This window comes from Trachurus trachurus, assembly GCF_905171665.1.
Source record: "Trachurus trachurus genome assembly, chromosome: 23".
Lineage (NCBI taxonomy): Eukaryota > Metazoa > Chordata > Actinopteri > Carangiformes > Carangidae > Trachurus > Trachurus trachurus.
In genome coordinates, this window is record NC_139912.1 from 19,533,574 (window position 1) to 19,548,931 (window position 15,358).

General features: G+C 42.5%; 1 protein-coding gene across 4 annotated transcripts in view; it reads left to right on the forward strand.

The window, feature by feature from the left end:
• osbpl8 (oxysterol binding protein-like 8) overlaps positions 1–15,358 on the forward strand; it is a 115,202-nt gene that overhangs the window by 80,531 nt on the left and 19,313 nt on the right. For all 4 annotated transcript variants that reach the window (XM_083999999.1, XM_084000000.1, XM_084000001.1 and 1 more), the window contains one exon: positions 14,121–14,194. In XM_083999999.1, coding sequence (XP_083856125.1) covers positions 14,121–14,194 — 74 coding nt within the window. The remainder of the gene's footprint in view (positions 1–14,120; positions 14,195–15,358) is intronic.

Consider the following 15,358-nt stretch of genomic DNA (forward strand, 5'->3'; position numbering starts at 1 on the left):
GGGAGACGGTGTGTGTGTGGGAGGAAGGGAGCAGTTGGCTGAAGAGGCAGGCAGCATACTGCACCGGTTCACTGCCTGGTGTCTGAGCTACTCTGTGTGTGTGTGTGTGTGTGTGTGTGGTGGTCTCTACACTAGCCGACAGGGACAGATCGGACTGTTTCCCGACCCTCCTCGACCCTCTACCCTTGAGTTTCCTTTCCCCCCCCACACACCCCTACGCCCCCCACCTCCTGCCCCCCCACCACCTCCCCGGCGTGGGAGCTACCGCCGGCCGACCCCATGATGAAGGAGGAGGGCCTGCTGAGTCGTCGCCGTTTCTCCACGTGCGGCGGGACAGCATCGCTTCGACCTCCGCATCCGGACGGACGCAAACTCATCCGCAACGCCTCCTTCGGGGGCTATAACGAGCTGTCGCCCATCTCGCTGCCAGGTTGGTGCACGACGGTGTGGAGCGATGAGATGGAGCTCCACACCGGGGGAAGTGTTGGCTGGCCTGTTAGTGTATAATACCCTGTAGTTTCACCCTGTGACTGACAGCTACTTGTGTTGTTGTAGTGTCTCAGGTTAACTGTTGTAGAGTTTTCCTCTGATAGACTGACTGTTCTTCTTTGAAAAATGGAAATGAAGTGAGATGCTGTGATCAGTAGAAGTCTGATTTGGGGTCAGTGCTCGGTCTTGGCTTTCATAGGGGATTGTGACTGGGTTTGAATAAGATTCACCTGTGTTGACATTTACTCAGGACCAGTGATGGGAATAAGGGTGTTATTATTGGCACAAAAAAGTTACTGTGATAACACTTTTTAATAAATACACACTATTAAGCATTAGTTAAGCATTAATAAATACTGAATAATTCATTTATAACACATGAATACTCATTAGTATGTAGTTTATAAACAGTTAGTGCTTATCAATAATGAGTAAAACATTTTAACTGTGTTTATAAACTATATACTAATGAGTATTCATGTGTAATAAATGATGAATTAAAAAGTATTTAATGCTTAACTAATGCTTAATAGTGTGTACTTACTTAGTATTACCGTTACTGTTTCCCCCGTTATAACGCCGTTAGCGTTACTGACAATAAAACGCGCTGTTACAGGACTAAAGAAGTCCCGTCTCAAAATAATACACTCGTTAAAGTGTATGTTATATACATATTTGTTTTAGTCCATCAACTGGTCGGAAAAGAGATGTTTATCTGGAACCAACCAACTCACTCAGTCCACTGCTCAAGACTATTCATGTAAAGGCAAAATTCTCATATTGGCATCAAACAGGCTGCAAAGAGAACTTAGAGATCTGTGCTTCAGCGGACACAGTCGGGAGGCTACGTCGAGTTTATAATGTCAGAGGTGTTCTCAAAATGAACTTGTTAAGTGACATTGCAACTTCGCCCTTCTAAAGGCGGAAGTGTTTATAGTTGTTCCTAACGTCCCGAGGGCCAGGGAGGAAATCTGTCATCAGAGGAGACGAGGTGATTGTATCAGACATGCCTCACGCTTTCCTGTTGCCTCTTTTACCTTCTACTGTACATACTCAGAGTGGGAGGAGATAACAGATGAAGAAGTGAAGCAGTGACCCTTAAAGGCTGTGAAGAGGAAGACTGCGAGTTGGATTTGCCAAATTTGAAATATTAAAAACAATTTAAAAAAGCATATTTCAAAGGGTTACTATGGAAGGAAATGTATCAGAATATTCACAGATGTGCTTTGGTGAGAATGTAGTAAATGTAAATATGATGATGTTGCATAAGGAAATGCTCAGTACATATATATCCCTCCGTGATTTTATGAGGAATATACTTCTGGTTAAATCAAAAATACATTTTAATGGCCAAAGGTTAGCAAACATTTCAAGTATAGTAGGATTTATACCTGTGACTTGAGACCTGGGATTGAGAGAGTTTAAGGAAAACAAGAAGCAGCTTCATCCATGACAATGTTCCTCTGGCATTTTTTTAAGTTAGTCTTTGTGATGGGAGATTTTAGGCAGAGAGAGCGAGGGGATGACATGCAGCCAACGCGGTGAAGCACTGAGGTTCTCCATACAGTATTTGTGCTTATGTGTCAGAAAGGTGCAGGTGCACTGTGCACACTGGTTTGTGTTTTGAGTGTGCAACACATGACAACAGCAGTGGCAAACAGTGGGTGTACATATTTGTGCTCCAGACAACAGAACATTGTTTGCATAAACAGTTCTTGTCCAACATAGAGGAAGCTGGCGTCAGTCCTGTCGATGCTGGAGTAGACCTTCATAAACCAAAACAGAATCATTGCAGCTGAACCTGTTTTACATTTTCTCTTGGTGAAAGCTGTGGGATGTTGCAAGTACTCTCTCCTGTCTATTGAGAAATATGGTTGGAAGAACCAAATGGAAAACTGTTGCAACAGGGATCTGGACTAAGTTTCCCCCATGCACTGGTGTAATATTCAATTTAATTACACCTAGAACTTTATATCACAGCAGCATTTATCAAGCCTTAGCAACAGAAAGTGGACAAGCCTTTTTTGCAGAAGGTAGTGACTTTGGCTTGTTAGTGTGTTGCAGACTGAGGATGTTGAGTCAGGATTAGGCATCTTGTCAGAACAGCGGGGGTTATCTTCATTGATGATGTTGAAGGCGTGGGACAGGGGCAGCATGTCTCCTCGTGGTTTTCTTTATTGTGAATCTTGACGTCATACTGTACAAGGTTGTCGTGATATTCTCAGCATCAGGGCCAATCAGAGTGCCATTAGGTCTTTGTAAAAACGCAGGTGGTTTGCTGTTCCACTTCCTCTCTGAGAGTGCATTGATAATCCTTATTTTTTTTAGAAGGACACCGAATCCCACAAAACACTTAGGATTAAATCAGTTTAGTGTTCATTTGTAAAGTCTCTGTCTCTTTGTTTGTCCTGCTGAAGAGGACACAGGACACGGACCTGCAGGCAGACAGCTGGCAGAGAGAGGATGTTCTGTTCCACCTTTGCAGATGACTGTTATTAATCCAGGGAAGGCTGACCGGGCACTAATTCTGTTTTTTCAGCACGGCCACACTTTGGTGCGGTAATTGAAACTCATCCGACCCGGTGCAAACTTAAAGCAGATATCAGTGGAATGTTTTTGTTAATATAAGTCCTAAATAGTCCTATTTTCCGTCAGCAATCACTTACATGAAGTGTTTCAGCCTAAACACGAGTCTCTCCGTCACTCTGCTCTGCTGTAACCCGAGGAGAAAATTTTCCTTGTGGGATACAAGTGTTATCCAATGAGGAGAGAGAACGGCATGAAGGGCTGTGTGTGCAGCCAAGGGATGCGCGTGAATGTGGTGACGTAGCACGAGGACCAATTGATGCCTGACAAGGGCGGGGGCTGCTAACTCATGGTGCGTTCAAAGAAACTCGTACTTTGTGTTTTTCCTTCCTGTGAAGTCATACCAGTTCGATCTGGTACGAGTTCACGGGTCGGAAGTTACGAGTGGCCGTTATAGGGAACTTTCACAGACAACAGGATGGTAAAAACACGAGCTACGGGTTACCTGGAACGCTACCAAGTCGTAGTTGTGACTTGAAGCTGTAACTTACGGTTTCAAAAGCCTGCCTTGAACGCAGCATTAGCCGAAACGGCCGTGAAGCTGATATCTGCTTTAAAGTCTTCTGCTGTTTACCACCGCGCAGCTCCGTCACGACACCGCTTTGCTCAAGGGCAACAGCAGTTGTTTGTCATGTTTTTTTTTGTTTTGTTTTTTTTTCCTCCTCAGACCTTTGCACCTCTGGGGATTTGGGGCGAGTGACCTTTTGGCCACAAGCCCTCTTCCTTCCCCTCTGAAACAACACTGCCTCCAGCTACGCAAATAGCTGGAGCTGCTAGATGTCGTCTGAGTCACGGTGTTTGTCTCTCCGTCAGCTCCCAGCCTCAGTGCCATTCATTCTTATTTGAGACTCCGTGCTACAGGCGTCCGCTGTGAGACAAACTGTGGGAAACGGGTTGCATTTGTTTCGTATCTTTCTGAACCTCTGTCCCTTTTCTTTTTTCATCCACACCTACAGAAGAGCCTTCTCCACATGGTGGTGTTTGCTCCTGCGTAGCTGTTACATTCAGGGGTTTTTTTTTCTCCTTGAGGCTGTTTCTCTTAGAAAACAGCTCACGGATGGTTGATGACTCAGTTTTGGTTGGTATGCTGCTAATGTGAGTGATGTCAGAAGCTCCACATTGTGCACATTCTTACCGGTCGGCTAATTGTCCTCAGGCATTTAATTTCCTATCCTGACTGGTGCTGGCCATCAATCTGCGTACGTCTGTAACGTTTTAATCACCGGTGTCTGCTTCAGTGAGTCTCTCAACATCCTTTTCTTTACAAAACACACTATATTAGTCTACCAACAGATAATATACAGTGGCATGCAAAAGTTTGAGCACCCCTGGTCAAAACCTCTGTTAATGTGAACAGTCAAGTTAAACATGAAACACTCTTTTGCAATATTTTAAGCAATATCAGTTTATTATTTTAGTTTTCTACAGTTTTAGAGTGAAAAAGGGGAAACAAAGCAGCAGCCTGCAAAAGAATGGGAAACCCAGGAGACTTGAGCTCTCAGATAACTTTGACCAATGTATCAAGATATTTACTATTTACACACTGTGATAGTTTCCAAAGGGGGGGCTACTAGCTACGAACTATGCAGAAGGCCCAAACCTTTGCTGAAGGTCCTTTTCCTTTTCTGTCATTTTGAAAATGTAAAAGATGAAAATTAAAAATATATATATTTAAATTATTAAAAGGTATAATGTGTAGGAATTACCCCCATCTAGCGGTGCGGTTGCATATCGGAACGTATTCTTGATGTTGCATTCACGTGAAATCAGGCAGACGTCAGACAGACAACAGACGCTGCATGTAACAGGATAAACAAGCGTCTATGTAAACAAGTGGTCCGCCAGCACGAGGCAAAACAATACAGGCCTGACAATATGTTGTCATGGTGATGTCGTATTGTTTCTTTCTCTGGTGGAGTAAAATGACATCCGGTTGGTTTGCCGACAGCCGTCTGCCTGACTGCACCTGAATGCAACATCAGTGCCTCCGTCCTTCCTCACACTACACAGTGGTGACAGTTTTAACAGGCGCTACCTGGAAAACTTTCTCCCCAAGCCGACAGCTCCGGTGAGTTTCTATGGTTACCTACGGTCACGCTGCCACTGAACGTAAAAAATGGCGATGCAACATGGCCGCCTTGGTTCGGTGCGTCGCCCACTTATGTATTTGTAACGACTTGTAACAAGTTCATTCTAAGGTACCAGAAAGCTTTCATTTGTATGCGGGTGTGATTCGACTTCAGTGAAATATGTATTTATGAAAGACATATTTGATTTTTGCTGATAAAAAGCCAAATAAGTTACATACTGGGGCTTTAAAGTTGTTTAAAATGTAAAGGGAATGTGTCATCTGTAACTTTCTTTCTATCTTCCACTTGCTGAACTGTAATTTAGACCAGGGGTGCCCAAACTTTTGCATGCCACTGTATGTCTTATCTTTACCAAGTATTTGATTATTCCATATTAGAATGGGAAATATACTGCTACTCCACTCCTTCTCAGTGTATAATATACATTTCACTTAAAGTACTTTGGCCAAAAATGTATTTAGTGTGACTTCATTTCTTTTCTTTTTTTCTCTCTGGGAGAATTTTTATTAACAAAGCACTGCAGCTTCATCAATCTAAACTTCACTCTAAAATATGAGACGACAGGTCAATAGATCATTGTCTGCAGCCTTCACCAAGGACTGAGGGAGATGCCAGGTCCCGGCAGTGCACACGAACCCCAGGTGAACTATAAATATATAACAGCCATGGTAATACAAGCAGGCTAATGCCCCCACTCTCATCCAGACACATCCTGCTTGAAATATCATCCCCTCCTAGAGATAATGTGCTTTTGTGTCGTCAAGCCGCCGGTGTGCAGACAGAATAAAGTACAAGCTTTTTCTTTTTTTTAATGTGGATTGGGACCAGTTGATCTCAGTTAGTGTGTTTTTTGTTCCTGAAACACTCAGATAGGCTGCAGAAGAAACCGGTTTGAAGGCTGTGATAGGAGACCTGCAGATTAAAATGGTGAAGGGCAAGGACACGTTGTGCTGCTGAGTGAAACTCTAATTTTTGTGATCTGTTAAAAGCCTACTCCCACAAATACACTCAGACAATGCATTATTCATCAGTGGAATTACTGCTTAATATTTTAACATTAAGTGAGAGAATACGCCCTTTTATGTGGCGTGTGCACTCTCAGCTGTTTTGTTTACTGTTGTTTCCTGTAGCCAGGGAGTAGCGGCAAGGGAAATCCACTTGGAGTTTGAAACGGGACCCTTATAGGAGAGTGGAAAAAAGCCGTACCCTAGTGGTCGGTAATTAGCTGGATTCACAGTTCGTTCTGAGGTCAGCATGACTTGGCAAACTGCATGTTGGAACACTGGGTGGAATCTCTGACCATGAAGATGAGATGAGATGAGCTTTTGATTACCAAGAGGAAGTGGTGCACAACTGTAGCAAAGGACAGAGGTGGGCTGTGGGCTGGATATTAAAGACCTTCAAGGATATTCAGAGGTCTTAACTGTGCAGTGTGTGCACTGCTCCTCTGTTTTATTTGAGGCATTGATCCATAAGATATACTAGTAGTTTTAAGAGCCAAAAGCCATCGAAGTGTACTTTCATCGTTTTATCTTCTCTCTCAGATCTCTCTCTGGAGCTTTAATAACGACAGCTCAGTGAGCCAATCAGGAGAGAGGAGGCTCTGAAACTAAATCCTAGAAGGTTGGATTGTGGGTTCGGGTGGGCGGGGCTTGTGAAGTGGTAAGGGGTAAGTGCTTTGTTGTGACATCACAAAGTTGTCAGTTTCTGAATAGAGTCAGTCGGCATTTTTCTGTGAACTGAGGATACTGTTTTAAAGGGATAGTTCAACATTTTGGCAAATTGGCCATTGCCATAATCCCTATAGTCTTAGGAGTAGGTTAGTTACCTTTAATTGTCGGTGCAAGCTATTTTTAGAACGGCGGGGCCAAGCCATGAGCTGCTCAGAGCTACGCTACGGCGGCTAATGGAATTTCTTGATTTGATGAGTTTAATGAGGGAAACCAAGAAATACCATTAGCCTCCGTAGCGTAGCTCTGAGCAGCTCACGGTTCTGCACCGCCGTTCTAGAAATAGCTTGCACCGACAATTACTGCTACTGCTACTGCTATGACTATAGGGATTATGGCAATGGGCCAATTTGCCAAACTGTTCAACTATCCCTTTAATATTGAACCCAGGCCTAATTTATATATAGATTATACAGATACCTACCGTGGTACAATATGACACTTAAGTATTTGAAATAATAGTTTTACTAGTGTCCATTTCCGCAGACTTGCATGGGAAGGAGTTTGCACAAGAAGTGTGATAGTTGATCTGTGTTAACTTTCTGTGTTGACTGAACTGATTCCTGTATCAACAGATGTCTGTACTTTGTACTTGGCAGACTTCCACTCCTACTGTGTGAATTAAGGGATTCAGAGTGTGGCTACTAATTGGGAAGACATCAAAAATCAAGTGAAAAATTCAGTGCCAGTGAAATGTTCCCACTCGTGTCTCTTCTGCCTTAACTGGGCCAGCCATCTCTCGGCTGTTGTGAATCCGGAGCCAAACTAGTACAGACATTGTGCCGTGGCACGTTTCCCACAGGCAATTTGCTCCCTAAAATGGATTATTCTGAAGAGTAAGTGGGCTGCCAGCTTTTACCTCTATTTGTTGTTGTCAGGTCACTTGTTGCTATGGTAACCACCACACTTCCCTTAAAGTACAGCAGCATTAGTAATACCTGTTCTTGCTTTTCAGCACAGCTTAAAGGCAGGCAGCTGTAGATGGAGCATTCAGTGCATTTGGATGAACCATCTCCTTCACATATAGAGATACAGTATATAAATGAACCACACTCATACACAGTGTTGTTTACAGTCAGATACCCAGCAGTTCATTCCCCTTTATCATCTTCTGAACTATTGTGCACGTTGTCTGACGCATATTGGTGTAATTTGTCTGGTGAGGTGAAGCGTTGCCGTAGAGAGACATTCATCGTGGTAGCAGCACACAGCTCTGATCCGTTCTCCTCTCTCCATGATGTTTGATGCAGAGTGAGATCACTGCAGCGCCGTTTCTTTTTTTTCTTTTTTTTTACAGGAAAAATATCCCCAGTCAGTCTGCAGTGGGGCGTGAGTCTCTTACTACTTCAACCTTACACACGCAGGAAGGACTAGGTGTCGCTAGGCTGCACATTGAATGTTGAGGAATTAAATCTCAAAAATAAATAAAGACCAAACAGATGCATATACTGTATGTTCATTATTGTAGCTTTAATCCAGTGAAATCTCAAGTGCAGTTTAGGGTTAGTCACTTTTACTTTTTGTGCAATTGTAGCCCATACAAATTAGACTGATACTCTGAATGGTTAAATAATTGACTGGATCCTAATAAATAGTTCATTGTGAAAACAGACATCACAGAATGTACAGGTTGATGTAGCCTCTGTGACATCACCCATATATTTCTGAAGAGTAGTTTTTCACTCGGAGTGAGCGGCTCCTCCTCCCTGCTGTTCCACCTGTCACTTATAGAGGTGATGGCCTCAATTATGGATGATGTAAAGCCTAATGTTGAGCCACACTCTAGTGGTCATAAGAGAAACTGCAGCTTTTGTAACTTGATGTTTTGAGCCCTGGAGGCTGCAGCAGGGCTTTGGCTCCAAACAGGGCCAGGCAGAGCTCCAACTCCGTTTTGGATGCTCGACCATTGTGTTTTCCCAGCAGCCCACTGGGCAGGAGGGCGAGGTAGACGTCAGAAAGGTAAAATGTTGGAATTAAAGGTCAGTAATTCTTAAGTTGCCAAGCAACCGAGGCTCAGTGTCACAGAGACATGTCAGCATTGTATGTAACAAAATAAAATAATACAATCAAAGTGATGCCTCTCTCCATCCTTCATAATAATCTTTGAAGTGCGTGTGAGGGAGACGGGACTCTGACCTCTGTTCTTGTCAGCTCTTTCTCCATTATCTTTGTGACAGGGAACCGGAAAACAGGAACATCTTTGCCAGCTGATGTTTGCACCTCTAAGTGATTCCTTGAAGCCTTCCTATTAAAAGGAAAAGCTCTCCATCACAAACACAACTGATCAGCATCATCAAATGTACTAGATAGATAGATAGATAGATAGATAGATAGATAGATAGATAGATAGATAGATAGATAGATAGATAGATAGATAGATAGATAGATAGATAGATAGATACTTTAATAATCCTTCACAGGAAATTATGGTTGTTACAGCAGCAGCATTCACCAATAAAAAAATCTAAGAATTGCAGACCTAAATATAAAATTAAGCTAACACCCAATAAACTAATAAACCTACAAGTAGAAATGCAAAAATACATATATAAATAAATATAGATAAATACATCAGAGGTAAAAGACTAAAACTAGTTAATTATTATTTAAAACAAGTTCTATTTTAAAAGAACAAGTAAAGTGCAGGAGTGTTGCACATAAGACTGAGCTATTGCACATTGAAGAGTTTTATGGCGGCAAGGAGGAAAGGAAGTCAAGAGTCACACACATCTGAAACCTGGAGCCACTGAATGATAAATAATGAGAATTCATCTAAATAGTTACTGTAATGCAAGTTTTCTGTTAATAAATAAACCATTGCAGCTCTACTGTCAGTTTTCAGTGAATTATAACACAAAGGAGCACTTCCTGTTATTTTGCAGTGTAACACTGCTTTGATGAATGGTCTAAAAATACAGATTCTTAGAAAAGCAGTCCTCGCCACATTCAGGGGCTCAGTCTGTTCAGCCAAACTGGTCCGTGACAGCTCAGAAACGAATTGCACCTTCTCTGAAAAATCACAGGATGTTCATACACACACACACACACACCAGTCAAACTGCAGGTGGCTTCACACACTCACTGAGTTGTCCTTAGCAGTGGAAACGTTTATCACATTCTTTTCTTAAGACCTCGATGTAGCGCACATTAGAAAGCCCAGTGTTTGTCCTGAACATTTAACATAATAAAGATATTTACCAAATTCATAATGAGGATTAAAGCTGCCAGGTGGATTATTTCAGAAGCTGATTTTTTGTATCGTTTGATGCTTAAAAAAACAAAAACATCCACACACAGCACACTACTTTCTTATTCAAAACACACCAACACACAAACACACACTACAGTGATTCTTTCTTTTGAAAAACAAACTATCATCATTGTCCCTCATGTCACGTAGCTCTAGCTGTAATCATTTAACAGGCTGCCTCAGGTCTGAGGCGTATGGACGTGGAGAAGTGGCATCCTGGTGTTGATATGGGGCTCTCAGTGGACAACATTCACTTAGTCTGACCGCCTGATTGCAGATTGGGTGGATATCAAGTATGCGGATTAGCACTGGACTGTTGACTCTGTGGAGACTGATGTTTATTATAGTGTTATCATGAGACAGAGGCTGCCGGGTGCAGTCTGACCTATGAAAGCTGTGTTATTGTAGCTTTCATTGTGTTAAAACTAGTTTTCAGAGCAACTTTCTAATTTCATTACATTTTATTAATGCAATTATTCCATGATTGTCCACTTTTCTCTGTTTAAATGCATAAATGAAGGGAATAGGACGATCAGCTACGTAGCCTCTTGAGTGGTTGGATTGCCCTTGAGTTGTTTTCCAGCTGAAGTTGGCATGGAGATGTCCGTCAAGTGGACACAGATGGTCTGGTGGGACGTCCAGTATACCATTACTGAGGAAGCACAGACAATCGTCTGCCTTCATTTCTTGATGTATATCTTTGCGGTTACTTACCATAATTGCAGCTTTAAGTCATTTAAACAAACAAAGTGCAGCAGCTTCGATGTTAATCAGCTAAATGAGAAGATGTTTGGTACAGAAACGGTCCTGATGCCTCTGTGATGTGATGGATGAAGTGTTCTTGAACACGAATGCAGCTGCTTCGTGCTCAAGTAGCACTTTTACAACAGGACCGTTGACCTGCTGCTGCAGCAGTTTGTTTCATTCCCAGGAGGTTTTTATTTAGTTCCACTGTTTCCCCCATTTGTGTTAATTATCTAGTTACAGCGAACATCCACCTGCAGTGTGAAACACTCACATTGGCACTGTCTTCACTTCACTAGGTGCCTTTAAGGTGGGAGTTTATTATTACTCTCTCTGTGTGGCACACTGAATGCACCTCCAGCAAGCTGGCTAGTTTGTTGATGGGCGTCACAGGAAATTGAAGAACCAGGGCAAATGAGGCGGTTTAATTAAAAGTGGATGTGATGAAAACATTTAGTCCTTCAATCCTCTAAACATCAGGTTGTTATTACAAAGAGTTTAAAACTGGTTTCTCTATAAACATTTAGGACAACATTAAAACACACATTTAAAGGGCCAGTGTGTAAAACGAGGGGTGGCGGCTGATATCTAGCGTTCATATTACAATATGTCTGCTGTTTCCTACTCATTCTTTCCTACAAACATGGCGGCACAAGATGGCGACGCTCTCTAAAGCAATATATATATATGTATATTGTGGCAACCCAGGGGAGAATGCAACCAGATTCACATAAAATAGACTCCAAGACAGATGAGGCAAAATCAAAAAGTCTTTAATAGACAAGTTAAAGGGAGGGAGAGGGGCACAGGGTTAAAGGTAAACTAAGGTTTCTTCCCGGCTGGGGCGTTTGTCCTCAGGTTTCAGTCCTGGGTCTCCAACGAAACAGGCTCCTGGATAGGGCAGAGAGAGGGAGAGAGGTGAGGCATGGGTTACTTGCCACGGGGTCCAAGGGCTACTCAAACAGTCCCACGTCTCTGGCTCCTGGCTTTCTGACGTCTGTTGCCTGTCGTTCCTCCTGGTCGAAGAGCAGCCAGATTGAGTGGGAGAGCAGGGAGTAAATCTTCTCCCCTGATTACCTGATGGGCTGCAGGTGTGTCCAGTGCCAGATTCCCAGTGGCTGCACCACCTCCACTGGGTAGAACACACCCCCTGCTACCTCCCCTAACCGGAGCCTGGGGTTTCCCGGTCGGGTTGGGCCTGTGGCTTCTCCTGGCTTGCCACAATATATAAAAGAATAATTATAAGGCTACGAAAACCAAACTAATTTTATTTTATAGTGATTGATTATACACTTATACTAATATATTCATGGGTAGTATATTAAGATTTTGCCAATAAACCTAGCCAATTATTACAAACTGGACCTTTAACACCCGAAATGAATACCTCTTCTTCTTGCAACCATACACACATTTGTTATTATAGCAGTTTGTTGCTCAAATTAAATGTGACTCATCCAAATGACGAATATGATTAGTTAATGAAACTCAGCAGCAGCGGCTCCTTCACTCTCAGCCTGTGGATATGAAACGGAAGCTATAAAATATTTACAGGCCCTTTGTCACCTTGAGACCACCAGTGTCAGGATCACAGTGGGGGAATCTGGAGTAATTAATAGACACAAGATGGGAAACGCTAAGGTGGAGGCTTATCGGAGGTTTATCAGTTTCTCGTCTGCTGCCCACATCATCCACCCGGTCCCGGCCAAACGGTGGATTAAAACATGAAGCCATGTTCTCTACGTTCAGAGCTCAGTTCAGATTAGCTGACTTGCAGCAGGTGCCACCTTGTTGCCAGCCAGATTCTTTGGCTCGCCTCCAGTCGCTCCCGTGACTGACATTATGTAACGGGATTCCGGTTGGAGACTCATGTGGATGTGAGGCTATTTTCAAACGCACTTGATTTCCTTGCGGACACTTAATGTACTAACTGATGGAGCCAGTGAGAGCTGAAGGAATCACAAAACAACAGGAAACAATTAGGATGCTGATAGAGCAAAGTGCGGTTGCATTTCATCACTAATTGATGATTGCTCATTTTTCAATTACTGAATAAATCCAAAAATAGAAAAATGATTCACATATCCAGGGCCGTTGTAAAGGGGAGAAAGGTGATGATAATTCCAGGGGCCCAGCGCCCAGTAGGGCCCACAAAAAACCCCAGTCTAATCTTTGTATGACTGAATTATTCTGCGTAAGACCCTGACTAATACTCATAGTAAATTAGCATCAAAACAAAGTTAATAAAACTTGATAATACATACGTAGTCTAAGAATAAAAGTGGAAAAGTCAGGTGGCAGGGGCCCACTGTAGTATTCTTTCAGGGGGGCCAGAATTCCTAGCAACGGCCCTGCACATATCATATGAAAACACTCAAAGTGATCTCCAAACCAAATCAGATGATTTGTTGAGCAGATATCAGATATCGATGTCCATAATTCACGTTCTGTATTGTATTGTATCAGTGCTTCTGTCTGTTTGATTTCATTTAACGTGGTGTACATTTACTGAAATGTACTGAACTGTACATCCATGTTTTGTACACACTATGTTCTCCACCTCTGCGTACGTTACTGGCAGCCACCTGTTGATCCCAGCTTTTAGTCAATTATCAGAATTGCTGATAATTAAATATCATGCTGGTTGACTAATTGGATCATTTCCTTGTACTAGAGCTCATGACACATGAGTTGTGTACAGTGAAACGGTTTAGTGTGAACAACATGGCAGGGTTCCTACACATTTGTAATTTCCAAATTCCATACTTTTTCCAGACCCTAATTTCCAGACTTCTCTGTTGTGATATTTACTCTAAGTAAATAGACGTGCATAATATAAAAAAAGCATGAAATTTATCATTTGTTTTCATTATTCTGAATGGGTATGCCATTATGCAACCAAATAATTTCCAGGAGATTGTAGCTAGGTACAAAAGCGCATACAAAATAATTAACCCAAATAACTTCAGATGAGACCAAACCAAGATAAGGATTAAGAAAAATATATTTCCATACAATAGTTTCCATTTTCCATACTTTTCCAGACTTGGAAATGTATAAAATCAAATTCCATACTTTTCCATACTTTCCATACTTGCGTAGGGACCCTGAAGATGGGAACAGAACCTGAGTCCAGTCTCGATACCTGACTAGACCAGGTTCTAAAACAGGAACAAGATCAGATTCTGATGGACTGGTCCGTCCTCACGCTTGTGTGTTTTTCTGTTGCAGGTTTTGAGAGAGGGAAGGAGGACCTCCTGCCTCTGCCTTTGAAAGAGGACTCACATTCCATATCTAAGAGCAAGGTAAGATGAATTGCTCCACTGCGATGGTGGGGTGGGCATGACTCGATGTGTTTGTGTTGTAATGAGACCAGAGAATTTGGGAATTAGCGCACATATTCTTTTTCTCTTCGCGCTTTAGCCTCCGGCGTCAGATAGCCTACATCGAGACGAGTCGCACATCATACACACTGTGCACATCAAACATTTACTATCTAAAATTCAAACTCTGTTGTTCTTCCAACTGAGTGTGGAGGAGGCCCGTCTGCTTTATCCGACGAGGTCCACATCAAACAGGTTTGTCAGAGCGAGCAGACGTGGGCGCGCGAGACACAGCAGAGAGGTTTGCATCAGACGGGGATCACCTCTCGCTTTTTTTGTTGTGATTCTGAAGCATAAAAACATATGACAGGATGCTGATTACGGAGGTTGGCCTGCTTCAAAGAGGCTCTCTCTGGGAGCTTTGATGAATCTTTATCTTTGGACTCTATCGTCTTGGAACAGCTGCGGAGAAGCGGAGTTGAGCCGTAGCTGCGTGTGCATGAGCCTTCACAGAAATCAGCGCGGTCCCCGTGGACGGCTTTAGCTTCGGGACTTGTTCATGTACCGCTGATCTCTCTCCAGCTCGGTCTGTGGGCGGTTTAAGGCCTTAAGTAGCCCTGTTTTAGGAATGCCACACATCCCTTTCTGCCTCTGCTCTTTAAATTACTCCAATTGGCTTGCAAAGGGACCTGGCAGAGTTGCACCTGCACCGCCATTTATAGGCTTCATTCCACTAACTGAGTTTGAGCTGCTGCAAAACAAAAGGACTCCAGAGGGAAAACAAAAAAATCACTTTGAGATTATGTTTTCCATTGATGTTAGTGTCGGTAAACATCTAATATTGTGTCCTCATTTCAGTGGAGTCTGTGTTGATCGTATCATTTGTGTTAACAGATGTATTTTTAATAAGAAGCACTCTGAGGCTTAGACCGCAGTAGATCATTTAACTGATGGTTGTTACGTAGCTTGCAGACATTTAAAAACACAAATCCTCATATGAAGTCTACACTGTATATACACAGTTGCCCATAAAATTTGAATAATTCTCTATAACATAATAATAATAACACTCTTTTTACGAAGATAAACACTTTATATGTCAAGAATAAATCACATTGTCACAATCATTTTATGAAAAGAGGTTAA